The 14,535-nt window shown below is 41.4% G+C and overlaps 1 protein-coding gene across 1 annotated transcript; it reads left to right on the forward strand.

Annotated features, from left to right (window-relative positions):
• Positions 1 to 845: 845 nt before the first annotated feature.
• slc30a5 (solute carrier family 30 member 5) lies at positions 846 to 14,145 on the forward strand. Its single transcript, XM_080794414.1, has 16 exons — positions 846 to 1,362; positions 2,296 to 2,418; positions 2,659 to 2,725; positions 3,015 to 3,100; positions 3,435 to 3,522; positions 3,920 to 4,007; positions 4,571 to 4,647; positions 5,126 to 5,296; positions 5,515 to 5,806; positions 6,225 to 6,433; positions 6,879 to 7,036; positions 9,612 to 9,741; positions 9,822 to 10,044; positions 10,904 to 11,130; positions 12,672 to 12,800; positions 13,864 to 14,145. Exons 1-16 carry the CDS (start codon positions 1,292 to 1,294, stop codon positions 14,032 to 14,034), a joined length of 2,310 nt encoding a protein of 769 aa, XP_080650540.1. The 5' UTR covers positions 846 to 1,291; the 3' UTR covers positions 14,035 to 14,145.
• Positions 14,146 to 14,535: the final 390 nt, after the last annotated feature.

The raw sequence follows: 14,535 nt of genomic DNA on the forward strand, positions 1-14,535 counted from the left end.
AAAAAATAATAATAATAAAGAATCCTAATGACTATTACAGATTTTATAATGGGAGCTAATTGTAATCCAATAATGATCACAAACTATATGGTATATTTAGCAAATGCATCATTCTTCATTATATTCTTGGTAGGAGCCTAGCCCTACAAGTCAGAACCCAATGCTACTGAAGTTTCTGACATTTTTGAGACCCAGATAGCATGGGGTCCTATTCCACCTGTTCTGGAAATTCCATTCTGGAAAGGTGTTCCATTCCTCCATTGTTACTGAAATTAGTTGTTGTTGTTGTTGTTGTTGTTGTACTATTCTGCTATGTCTGCCACGTCTACATTGCCAAAGTAAAAACGATCAAAACTAAGAAATGTATGTACAACTGGATTGACGAAACAGAGTATCACATTAACTTGAAACAAAAGCTTTATACGCACGTTATACACATTTAAGCAAAGAGTTTTTGATTGATTGATTAATTGATTGATTGAGTTTGCAGAAAAAAGTAGTATAGTACAATTAAATATAAGGATAAATAAACCCAAGAAAGCTGATGGCTTGTTTTTCTTTCCATTGGGGTTCTTATGCAGTCAATTAAAAAGCTTAGCTTGGTATGAAGCTTTTTGAAAATAACAGCATGTATTAAGATTTTCCCAGGATTTTTCAGTCACAGTACTAGTACTACTATAATAAAATGCATTAAAGTTTAACGTAGGCTATCCAGTGCAGACACAAGGTGCAGAAAGGCAGAACGTGACGTATGTGACAGTTCCCAATTTAATTTAAATACCCTTGGCTTGTAAGCAGTGTGTATGTTCCGCGCATGCGTGACCGACGTGGAGTTTCCCCATATGTCCGGAAGTGTACAGATCAGCTATAGCAAAGCAAAGCTGTTGTTGTTTACGGCGCTATAGTCAACCATGATGATGGGACCTTATAGAATATATATATATATTTGCTTGTAACGGTTGAATACTAGTAATAAGAACATGGTAGCCCAATTTTTTGGGGGGGAGTTAATTTCACTGATGTCTGGTGTTGGCTGGCTATAGCAGCCGGTTAGCAAGGCTAGCTTGCTTGCTACCCCTCTCACTACTTTATGGTTATGTATACAACTTTTATATTTATATTTCAGTGATCTTTATGTTACAATTCGTGAGCGGGAGTTATTTGGATATCCCCCACCCCACATTCCGTGATAGACACCATAAGGTTGACACGACCACTACTGTCTGTAGGCATGAGAGCATAGCGTTCATATTTTAAGGTTTGGATTGTAAACGTCTGTTTATTTGTGAAAATGGATGATAAATATAGCAGCAACGTGCTCTCCAGTTCCAAACTGGGCATGGTGGAAGTGCCCAATGCCAGGTATGATATTATGACAACAGCTACCTTAAACCTAAAATATGATGTTGAGTTAAACCTGAAATATGATGTTGAGAGAGACTATGCTTGCATTGTAGTGTTACCCCCCCCCCCCCCCCTTCTCCTATTTTCTTCTCATTTCATCATCTCATTTTGATTTATTTTTCTTTCATATATACCTTCACCTACCCCTTATTTTAATTGACAACTGGCATGTCAACCATCTCTACTACTCCTTTGAAATGACCTACTGTATGTTTCTAAGGGGTTCCTCCTAACATGTATATTTTGTATTCAATGGGCACAACAAGCCTGATATATAGTTAATATACTTCAGATGAAGTCATTAGGATCCCCATTATCTGATGCATAGCATCTTTCTGGCCAGAAAGATGCTATGCATCAGATCATTTGAACTTTAGTATGACATGGTGGACCCCGGGCCATACTAAAGTTCAAACCACACCACACCGGTAGGACTCCTTGGGACAAAACCATGTTGAGGTCAACCACACCAATGCAACTCAATGAGTTGACCTTAAAAACCGCCTTGTCCCGTCTTGACCCTTTGGTGTGGTTTGGGCTTAAAATGGAGCAACAGCACTAAATGGTAAATACTTGCCTAATCTGTGTGGACAGACACACAGATTAGTTTGGGCAAACCATGGATTAGGTATACACACAACCATGTTATGACACACTCACTGGATAACAATGATGAACTTAAATCTTTCATTGCAGTTTCATGAAGGATCATTCATGTCCCATCATGCCAGCCAGGGCAGGCAGCCACCCCGTACCCCATTCATGTCCCATGCCAGCCAGGGCAGCCACCCCGTACCCCACAAATTTGTGGGAAGCCTGAAAAGTCCTTGTCCATGTTTGCTTTAGTTTTTAATAGAATTCAACTTATGTATATATTTCTTTGAATTTCAGGTTAACCAGGTACATAGTTCTACTTGTGATCTCAAAGGTCCTGAAGGCTCTTGGGATCTTTGAATCATATGACATTCTCAAAGTTGTTCACATCGTCCAGTTCATCTTCATACTAAAATTAGGGTATGTACACACACACGGTTGTAGCCTGTTTTACATGCTTGTCTTATCCCATTAATTTACTTTGTATCTTTTTAAAAGGTTATTCTATAAATGTCTGTTTATTATTAAACTGCTTTAATTATAGAATTGTCTTAGACAAAATATGTATAGTGAAGAAGCCATTTTGCCACTAGCCACATTACTGTATTACCACATGCTGCAGAGATGATGATGTATTGATGATGCTTCCTCTTTTACCAGGAGTGCTGTTATTTTGCTTTTCTTTCAAAAACCATTCTCTTCAGGGAAAGTCGTCTCCAAACGACAGGTGTGTTTAAATTCTTCCTCATAGTCTTCCACCTGATCATGCTGCTGTTAGTTTGTGCAGATCACATTCACAACACACAGGCGTGCCACACACGTAACACAAAATCATCCTTTCTGCCTATTCTCCCTGAATCTTATTATATTTTCTCTTGCCAAGTAATGATCCACAACACGCATGGTTGTGCATCAGTAAAAGTTTATTGTGTACGATTTAGTAATAATTGATCCTGATGTTGATGCTACATTATATTGTGTTGCAATAATGTCTCTCTTTCTTATTTTTGTTGCAGTGGATCAAATTGCTCAAACATGCTGTCATCAGCTGCATCATATCCCTGCTGGGCTTTTTCGGTCTCACTCTCTGTGGCCCGTTAAGGTAGTGTGTGCTGTTTTCTTCATTAAACATTTAACTGATGGGGTATATGTGGGGTTGTTTGTCTACAAAAATTGAAAATCTTATAAATAAAGTTAAAAAAAAACAAAAAAAAAACATTTAACTGATTATGTCCCACGGAGGGCCGACCCAACACTCCACCAGGTGGTTTCACGACTCAGCTTGAAGCTTTTGTGTGTGTGTGTGTGTGTGTGTGTGTGTGTGTGTGTGTGTGTGTGTGTGTGTGTGTGTGTGTGTGTGTGTGAGAGACTGTGTGTGTGTACTAAATTACTGTTTTCAAGATTTTCTTGCATGTGCATTTTCTCACTTTTTGCAGGACGTTGTTGCTTTTTGAGCACAGTGATGTGGTGGTTATTACACTCCTTAGTGTACTATTCACAAGCTCAGGAGGGGGGCCTTCCAAGGTAAAACATAAATACAAATGTTCTCTCATTCACTAACTTCAACCTTGTTTGAAACATGGGCACAATGCCAGAGTCAGAACCACAATTAGTTCCATTGGTCAAAACAGAGAAAGAGATTCTGACACACACATTCAACAGTTGAAAATGTTATTTTTGTCGAGCAACACTTACCAAAGGTGTCGAGCAACTTAAGCCTGATTTATGCTTTGTTGCTTGGCGGAATGGCGGTGTTGCGCGACGCCAGAAATAGATGACAAGCTTTGTGCAGCAATCCATTGTGAACTCATACACAGGCTATTTTCGGCACACGACAACACCATGCTCTGATAAATCAAGCCTCATAGGATTACCTGTACATGCATCATTTTTTTACATTGCATTCTTTTTATTTACACAGACGAGAGGTGCCGCAATCTTCATCATCGCTGTGATCTGCCTCCTCCTCTTTGACAATGATGACCTCATGGCAAAGATGGCAGAGCACCGTATCCTTTCAGTGTTGTGAAATGCATTTAAGGCGAAATTATACTTGCCGTGTCCCTTTTAGTATGTTGTAAACTTTGTCAGCAGCTCGTGTCCTGAACATGGACATGCACTTCAAAAGACAATTAAGATGCTCTGTTTGAGTAGAGGTTGAGAGAAGATCCGTCATTACCCTCTGCATTGTACTCGTATGTAGTCACAATAAACGACTTGAAGTTGAAGTGATATTCTTTGGCAGTTTTGTTAAATACAAGCGGAACAGAATACAAAGTACACGCAAAAGTTTTTTGTAAGATGGTGTAAAACTATGACAGTAGTAGACCTCTTCTCACATTGGCCTCTTGTCATGGCACAATTCCTTCATTATGTTGTCTGGAATAAAGTACTTAGATTGTGCTTTGTGTTGAGGGCACCCAGTGTACTCACAAACCATGTGATTATTTCCATGGATGCGGCAAGTATAAACAGGCCTTTAGAAGTTGTCACTATTGTCAACCTCATAGTGGCAAGTCATTCACCAATTCACTGTTGGAATAATACATTCTTTAAAACTGAATTCATCCAGCTGAGGGACATCATGACAGCGCCCTCACTCACTTCCTCTACACTGCCATTGCCTTTCTGGGCGTTGCAGATCACAAGGTAAGCATATTAGTTTTGTTTTAACAATTTAAACATGAATGTTACTTTCCGACTGAACTTGGAACTTGTAACAACTTTTACATCATAGACTCATAAGTTTATGATGTTTATAACCTAGGTGTAATAACCCTAAGCACAACACCATAAGTGCTTGGGCAAGTAATAATAAATAAAACTCTTCATTTTATTGATTATTACTGTCCCTCCTTGTATATATTATTGTTTTTCTGTTCATATTTTTGAACATGTCTGAGGAACGAGAATAGAATTATTTTACTCTTTAATATGTACATATACTGTACACGGTATAATCTAGATATTGCATCTCCATCCACTTGCCACTGCAATATTTAAGCCAGATTTTTACTCTGTAGAGAAGACCAACGGTGTCGATTGTTGAAAAGAACTGATTTACGTTATGTCCGAAATAATGCGTTACTGTTTGAACGGGCCCATTTTCCACCATTATGTCCACCAGGGTGGAGTTGTGTTGCTGGTGACGTCCCTCTGCCTGAAGGTGGGCTTCCACACGGCTTCCAGGAAGCTGTCGGTGGAGTTAGGCGGAGCCAAGCGCCTCTATGCTCTGGACAACCTAGTCTCTGCCATGGTTCTGCTGCCATGGGTCATAGTGCTCTCAGCAACCACAGAGGTACGACAAATTCAGTATATTTCTGAACCCCACACACAGAGCAAGGTATGGCCATGGTCCAGCCTCATCCTGTATATCTGAACCCCGGCCTAAAAACATCATTACATTTTCATTCTTGAGATTTAATTTAGCTTTTTTTCTATGCATCCTGTATTTCTGAACCCCCCCCCACACACACACACACACACACACACACACACACACACACACACACACAGAGCAAGGTTGAGTCATGGTCCAGCCTCATCCTGCCACTCGGGATGATCATCTTCTCCGTGATGATTCTGGAGTTCTACGTGGAGGCCGTGTGCACGGCCAAGATGGAGACGCCGCGGTGTGCCCGCTACGGCACGCTGGCCCTCTTCCTCAGTGCCCTGCTGCTCGCCAACTTCTGGACCCACCCGCTGACCGACCAGCTGCGCTCCATGAGCAAGCCGCCCCAGCAGGAGGGCAGCACGGAGCACGTCCTCTCTTGGGGCGTGCTGGTCAGTGCCGTCTTCTTCATCCTGTGTGAGTAGCAGCGTTGGCCTTTTATTGACACGCAAATGGCTTTCACCACTTCAACCCTAAAACATAACACCAAGACAATACATAAACATCATCATTGTCTTTTTTCCCAGCCTACACCAAATCTCTGTGGCACGTTTCACCAAATGTGATTGATTGATTTGAACATTGTTAAAGAGAAATGCAAGTCACAGTAAAGTCAGAATTCTTGTTATTTCCATTGTGGTCCTTGGTCTTGTACAGACAGACGGCTCACTGTAACTAAAGGAGCATTTACACAGTTGTTCTGAACTGCTCAGAAGGTGAACATTATTGAACAATTATTGCATAAATCATAAAAAACAATATTCTGCTGAACTGATAATACAATGTGAGTTTTAAAAAGCATTGTATTCTCTCTCTCACACACACACGCACACAGCGGCCAGCATCCTGTCATCCCCGTCGTTGAAAGGTCAGAAGGGCACCCTGGTTGGTTACTCTCCTGAGGGAACTCCTCTGTACAACTTCATGGGGGACGCCCTCCAGCACACCTCTCAGTCTCTGCCTCGCTTCATCAAAGATTCCCTCAAACAGATCCTGGAAGAGTACGACTCCAGGCAGATCTTCTACTTCCTCTGTCTAAATCTGGTATGGACCCTCCTCGGGCAATAGAAAGATAAACGTAACAAGTTCACTTGTTTTTATGTTTGCTCCATCTAGGTGAGTGCATCTCAAACCTTTATTAGGCCGCAGATCCCCGCCTAAAACTATTTTGTACTGTAAGAGAACAGTTACAAAAAGTTTAAATTCAAAAGTTAAACTGCCTTGGGAAAGAAAAATATGTTTGATTTATTCTATGTAGAGCACTGAAGTAACAGTTCTGGGGTCTTTGTTAGAATGATTAACGGCTTTTCATAGTCCAAGTTAAACTTGAATTAGACTCAGCTTTGTGGCTGATTGGTGTTACTCTCAAGTTGGCCTATGATGTTGACCTGAATGACACCAACCCCCATGTATTTTCTTTACCGCAACTTAACAAGTATATGGAAATAATAAATAGCATCTGCATGTGTTTCTCCATCTTCTGTCTCAGGCCTTCACATTTGTGGAGCTGTTCTATGGTGTGTGGACCAACAGCCTGGGTCTGATCTCTGATGGCTTCCACATGCTCTTTGACTGCTCTGCTCTGGTCCTGGGGCTTTTTGCTGCACTCATGAGTCGATGGAAGGCTACCAGAATCTTCTCTTATGGGTAACGTTCAACCTGCTCCCAAAATTATTTGTTAAAAATAAATACTATAAAGATTTTATGAACATGTAAAACCTTTGAATCGTTTGGTTAACAAAAAATAGATATCACGAAGCAGTGTAGTGTAACGTGAATAACGAGAGTGAGAACTACCAGGTGGCGGTGCTCAATGGAGATAAAGTTGCGTTTAAAAAAAACGTAAAGTAGAGGTGCTTTTAGGATCGACAGGAACGAAACCTTGAAAACAGGAGCGATCTGAGCACTCAAAGAATATAACGGAGGAGAGGTAGTGATGGCAGTCTGGTATTGAAGCTTTGATACACGCTTCAAACCGCTTAGTTGGAAACTACATTTACATAGAACCACTGCTTCAAAGCTTGCTTTGGTGAGGAAATAGTCAAGTGAAAAATTACGTCCGAACTCCGAAGCAGCAACTGGTTCATTTCCTCCAACTGGTTTGAGACTTTGGGCTCTATCTTGCGTTACCCCTTATCCCTAGACTTATTCGCTATTTTAAAACATTTTAAAACAGTTCAAATAGCTGATCTACCAGCTCACAACGTGTCGACATTTTTCGGACATTGTTGAAGTATTTTCTTTTTGTTTCAGTTTTGTTTTAATGTATTTGATTTCAAATAATGTTCGAAATAAACTCATTCATTCATTCATTAAAAAAGAAAAATGGCGAATGAGTTCAGGGTTAAGGGTGGGGTAAGGGGTGGCGCAAGATAGGGCCCTTTGAGTTGACACGGATCGTCTGCCGCAAAGATAATTGCCCACATTGAAAACCTGTCTGTAAATTACTTTCGTGGTTTGCCCGTTGGGTGCCGGATTTGTGAGTGTCGTGGGTTCGATCCTGGGCTGCTGCAAATACTTGCTACAATAGATGACAGTGACCAATCTATTAGTAAAAGTTCTTTAATCAACACATTAGAAATAATACTTAAGTATTAAACTTGACACATTTTTGTTAGTGTAACAACATTGAAAAGGCCATTGAATAATAGTTAACAAAAGTTATAAAAACATATATATTTTTTTAACCTCGGTTGTTGCCCAAATAATTGAATACAAACATTCTTTATTTGTGCAGTACATTCCTTCTAAGAGGAAGATTTCACAACAAAATTCTAATCCTATAATATATTTACTATTGTTTCGCTGTCCTGCATTAACTCTAATTAAATGGAGTCTTGCACTTAAATGGAAATAGCGGCACTCCAAAATAAATGATGCAAGACTGTCTCAGATGCGATTTCTCATGTTTATTTGCGAACGCTGACGCTTTTCAGCAGAGCCTTCTTCAGAAAGAAAAGCGATACTGGGGATGCAACACTCTGATTGGTTCAGAAACTTAGATCCTGCCGTCTGAGGCTGATCTTTTTTTAATTTAATAATCATCAATTACACAGCATCACAGTTAGAATTTAAATACCACTTCTCAATATAATCAGTACAAACATCACAGATCATGTAAAAATCACAGACATTTTCTTTTTATACATTGCATATTAAATACAATATAAGAATATAAATGTCTAGGGGAACAGAAACCACGTCTATATGAATATATCATTAGTTAACGTTGGAAGAGCGAGAGAGTCAATCTCTTAATTTCTTCTCCTTTACACGGAAGGAGAAAGATGTTCTACCAATGAGGCTTTAAAAAACAAAATCTAGTAAACCGAAGGGTTTTTATGTTGTCAGTTTGAAACTATTTATAGAGTTTTAAACCTCAGTCACCACGACTGACTGACTGATGGAGTTTGCTAGGCTACTGATCTGCAAATCATGACTGTTCCCCTGTCATTGTGTAGTGACAGCATGCCTCCTGCTGAATGTTACTGAACAGGCAGGCAGAACCAGACTGAACTAAATTAAATGTCCGATAGTTTAGTAACTTTTTTTTCAAATAAGCACAGACTATATTCTCTTCAGGAAGCTAGTTGTGAGTAACCCATCATCGAAAGCCTTTTCATCATCCTACTACTGCGTAGGGGCTTTTCAGTCAAGCCGTGAAACTGTGAAAATATTCAAATTTGATCACCACCATTCAACTGTGCCGGAAATATCCCCATTGTCTCTGAATAGGTTTATGGGAACGAAAAGATGAAAGGGTCTCCGTCTCTCTGTCTCTCTCGCTCTCATCCCGACTGTTGTGCTACGTGATTTGAGCCGCTGCCTATACAATAATTGCACAGCCTTTTCTGGCAATAACAGACTTGTGTTTTTTTTCCCCATCTACGCACGGGTTGGATTTCCATCATTGTTTGGAACCATCACATATCAAATAACAGAGCGACGCATAGTGCAGAGTGGGTGGAATTATGGGATGTATGGGGCAGGTCATTCTGCGCATGCGTTAATTGAGATATAATCTTTTAATCCATTAATTCAACTAATTAACACATTTTGACAGACCTTAAAATTACAGAGTATTCCAATGGGTCTCCCATAAAGCCACAATGGTCTCTGATATTTCATCGCACATTGGGACTTGGCCTAATAAATCTTGTATTTGCTGTAATCGATGAGTGATGCTATAAATTCAGATTTATGGTTCCTTTTTTTTATACAGGTATGGTCGTGTTGAAATTCTCTCTGGCTTCATCAATGGCATGTTCCTGATGGTCATAGCTTTCTTTGTCTTCATGGAGTCGGTCACCAGAGTGTTCGATCCTCCTAATATTAACACAGACATGCTGACTGTAAGTAAACCCTTCACGTCGAAAATGTCTGTTCTCTATATTTTCGTCCAGCCCTAAACCAGTGATCGTCTCTTTAACAGCCGGTGTCCGTGGGGGGTCTTCTCGTCAACTTGGTCGGTATCTGTGCCTTCAGTCACGCACACTCCCACGGGAGCCAGAAAAGCAGCTGTTCCTCTCACGACCACGGTCAGTCTCACCACGGGCACAGCCACGGCGAGCACAGCCACGCGGGAGCACACGGTCACGGAGGACACGGACACTCCCACGGCTCAGGGGGTGGAGGAATGAATGCCAATATGAGAGGTGAGCAGTTTTATTTCTTTACTGGTTGACTTAACCCATTTAGGCCTGAAAAATCTTCTCAAGGACCCCAAAAAGTGATCTGTAATTGGCCTCCGACCCCCATCTGAAAATATGTTGTTCCAGAGACCTCCCCAGAAGCAAAGATTTTAGTTAAAAACGTTTGTTCTGAAAAAATATATTCCAAATTTGAGGCACATTTTCACGATAAAGAAAATAATAGCAGACCTACAAGCTCGTAGTGGCGCGCTATGAGCTTGTAGATCTGCTATTTTTCAATAGCTAAATTATAACATCATGTTTAAAACACCAAAAGGGGTTAATACCAGAGCATACGAGTGGAGCTAGGGAAAAAGCCGCTCCTTGCTCCAGTGGGCTGTTGTGACGCTCGCTCATTCGCTCATGTCGATTCTCCCGCTCCGCTCCCCACCTCCCCTCCCTGGCTCAAAGTAGTATTTTTTTTGTGAAGAATTTTGCTGTGTGTCTGAAAGACGCAGCAAACATCCAGAGCGGCTTGGAGTGGAGGACAGCCCTCGCTCCAAAGCCGCTCTGACACATTTTAGCTCCATACTAAATTCAAAATCCGCTCCGCTCCAACTCCACTCGTATCCTCTGCTTAGTAATACACATGAGGACTTAGTATTTTTGTGTAATGGTGAGGAAGCCAAGGAAGTGCAGTTTTGAAGTCCATCGGATGAGTGGTTCTCAGCCATGTTGCAATCGTCCAAGCAACAGGTCCATTTAGAACAAATGAATGGCCATGCCCTAAACGGCCACTGCACTAGTGACGATAATAACAAAAATAATAAGTTTAATGATAATTATAATTATGTTTTTTTCTTTCTCTCACACTAAATTCCAGGTGTTTTCCTGCATGTATTGGCCGATACGTTGGGCAGCGTTGGCGTCATAATCTCCACCATCCTGATCCGTCAGTTTGGCTGGCTGGTCGCTGACCCCATATGCTCCCTCTTCATCTCCACGCTCATCTTCCTCAGTGTCATCCCACTGCTGAAGGACGCCTGCGAGGTTCTGCTGTTACGCACGCCTCCGGAGCACGAGAAGGACCTGAACATTGCACTGGAAAGGGTGAGGAAATAGGAATATTTAAATTATTTAAAGGAGCATTCAGTGATTTGGGTGATTTGGAAAAACCTCCGGTCCGCCCCGGTAACAAGATATGCACATGCACGCATTACAGTGCCCCTGCATGCGACAGGCCAACAACACGGAAACCGCTCGATCATGATTGGCAAAAGGCCCCTCTCTATCCTGATTGGATGAAGACTGGGCCACCTTTTTTTGACCCCCAGGGGTTAACTGGGGACAGGGAGGAACTCCTTATATGATCAGCACACTCTATAGTTGGGAGGATTATCACCACAAAACAAAAAAGATAAGTGATATTCAAATTAAGTGAAATCACTGAATATACCTTTTCAATTATATAATTAGTGGCATAGAGGTTAAACCCTCATCCCACCACCACCACCACCACCACAGAAGAGCTCTTCATGTTCCCCCCGATTCTGAAAATACCTGACAGGACCCGAGACCCGTACGGGTCGGATCTGTATTTTATCATAATCACTCGGGGGCCGGGTCCGAATCTGACGTACAGTATATCCCACGGTACTCTGGTCTGTCAATCATTATGTATGATACACCCGCACTACTGTGTGACCGTGTGTGTGCCAGCGACACACTGCGCTGGTGAAAAGGGAACACAATGACGTGCTGTTTAACTTGTGTGATGTTTTAGGCTGGTTTAGGATTAGCTAATGTGTAGCATACCATACTGCAAGGCAAGCCAGCTGCCTCTGCCTGCCAGGGTGATTTAGAATTGAAAACACAGGCGTACACTCATGGATTCCTCGTCAGGTCTTTAGCATCTTCAAAATATTCGGATCTCGGAACAAATCTGGTTCATGAGTAAATAAAGAAAGTCGGAACGGCTCGGAATGGGATCAAATTGTTACGTGTCCATTCGGGCTCGTTGCCGTCATTTGAAAGAAATCTCGGAACGAGCCGGAATTTGATCAAATTTTCACATATCCATTTCGGGTTCGGGACCATATTTTTGGACTTGTGAAGAGCTCTACACCACAGAGACCTGGTTTCAACTCCCGGCAACTGAATGATTATTCATCATTCCACCGATTGAGCGGTTCTATTAAATTGGCCCGGGCCTCTCTGAACAGGCACACGTATCTTGCTGCATATCTGATCTCTTATCCGATTGCTGAGGACCCAAGGAAGTGCTGTGTCAAAGGTGAAGTCTGTTCGATAAGCGGTTCACTCCTGAACTGGGCCAGCCTGCTCTGAGCAGGCATGCGGTATCTGGTGATCCACATATCCAATTGACCTGGCGGGTGTATTGCTGAGGACCCAAGGAAGTACAGTGTCCAGTGTCAAGTCCATTGGATCAGCAGTTCTCCGCAACTGGTCACAAAACTGACCCGATTGACATCACACTTACGTGTATTACTAAGGACCCTAGGAAGTCCATGTCGAGTGTGAAATTGGTCCCATGAGCGGTTCTCTAGAACCGGACCGCTCCAAACATTCAGTCGTCTACGACACGTGTTCTGAATGGGCTAATGTTCTGTTTTTGTTGTTTTAATTCACAGATTGAGAAGATTGAGGGAGTGCTGTCATACAGAGACCCTCATTTCTGGAGGCACTCTGCCAGTGTCATTGCGGGAACAATTCATCTTCAGATCATGTCCGATGTACTGGAGCAGAGGATCATACAGCAGGTGGGTAGAAATAGGAGAGTCAAGGCAGAAAAGGAGGATTTGATCGTGGTTCCCACAGTTCTTTTGTTCTGCTGGAATTGAAATGGTGTACTGTACAGTAAGCTCTAAATGGAGTGATCTTAACTGCTTCTGAGCAGTGTGAGGGTGTTTGCCTGTACATCCTGTGGCACTATGTGTGGATATCATCATCTTCTGTTCTGTAATACAATGTCCAAGACATTTAACTTTACTACAGACACCGAGAGTGTTGGAGCCAACATTTCTTCGTGATTATTTATATTAATGACTTTCTCGATTAATCGACAACGTTTTTCTTCCTTTTATATAAAGAAATCGATTAAACACTTAAGCATTCATTTATTTTGTTGCACAACGGTGTCATGCAAAACTAGCTTATCAAGAAGTTAGATTAACGGTTGCATACACCACATGCCTTGTAAATACACCAGATTTACAAACGGAAGAGAATAAAGTCAAACTTTTAAAGTGAAAATTAAAAAAAATTGGTTAGGGGTAGATTGTTCCAAATTGCGCTTCCTTGAACTGAAAAGGAATTTTGCACAAAGGCTATGGCCCTCATTTATGGGCATACCACAATTTTCCGAATGTATCATTCCAACGTCACCACGCCAAAATTCACATCAAGTTGGGAGCTGTTGTTGACTTTGTCTGCACCCGTTTTTCTGTCGTAGACAAGCGGAGCAGCATTGTCTGAACGGCTGACGGGCATCTAAAATTATGTATACACTCCTAATGGCTATAAAAATAATAGACGTGAAAACAAATTGTAAAGGCATACATCGACGAATCGACGATGTGTAATATATATAAATAAACGCTAAAATTTAAGGCAGAATTTACACTCTATTGATAAATGAGGACCTATGCGTCTAGACTGCGCCTCACAATCCTCTCTGGTGACCCCCCTTGTACTTCAGTTTGATAAATGCATAAACCACGTAAAGTTTTATACACAGCACATGCCTGTTTAAAGAGCTTCCAATTATCAAAGGTAAAATGAAAGTAAAGTAAAATGGGAAACTGTTGTTTTCCTCTCTTATAGGTGACTGCCATTTTAAAAGATGCGGGGGTGAATAATCTGTCGGTCCAGGTGGAGAAGGAAGCCTACTTCCAGCACATGTCTGGCCTGAGCACAGGTTTCCATGAAGTCCTGGCAATGACGCAGCAAATGGAATCCATGAAATACCTGAACGATGGAACATGTATCATGTAACTTATGTACAGTGTCTGTTTGGGACCAAACAAAACTTCTATATTGCTTTCTCTTTTTATTGAAATTTGTTGAAGTGGGTCATGTAAAATAAAATGGAATATATTGATTTTACATTGACGTTGTAAGCAGCGTCTTCTTGAATTAAGTACTCTTTTACTTCAGAGTGATGTTATCCACCATATGCAGACCGCGGCCATCTTGCCATATAAGTTAATGGCAAGGTGCATAGATATTTAAAAATTCTACAACAGGTCGTTAAGACGAAGCAATCTGATTGGTTGAAACTGTTTCTAGCCATTGATCAAACCAGCACTGTCGGGTGTAAAGGAGCAACTTGGACACTCAGGCATGAAGGAAGCATCAAGTCCGTTGCTCTCCCCATGTCCCCCATAATTGGGGACTAGGTTGGCGGAGGGTGTGTAGAGCCCAGGATCACATTTCATATATATATATAAAAAAAAGGCAACATGTTTCAATGATTACTAGCTCAACATCTAAATA

The sequence above is a fragment of the Protomyctophum bolini genome, assembly GCF_963924005.1.
Source record: "Protomyctophum bolini genome assembly, chromosome: 22".
NCBI lineage: Eukaryota > Metazoa > Chordata > Actinopteri > Myctophiformes > Myctophidae > Protomyctophum > Protomyctophum bolini.

Bases quoted from the DNA above. Each gene is read 5' to 3' on its own strand.
- slc30a5 (XM_080794414.1), top strand. From the start codon at position 1,292: ATGGATGATAAATATAGCAGCAACGTGCTCTCCAGTTCCAAACTGGGC. The intron at 3,523-3,919 runs GTAAAACATAAA...TTATTTACACAG, and splicing joins CAGGAGGGGGGCCTTCCAAG to ACGAGAGGTGCCGCAATCTT. The intron at 7,037-9,611 runs GTAACGTTCAAC...TTTTTTATACAG, and splicing joins ACCAGAATCTTCTCTTATGG to GTATGGTCGTGTTGAAATTC.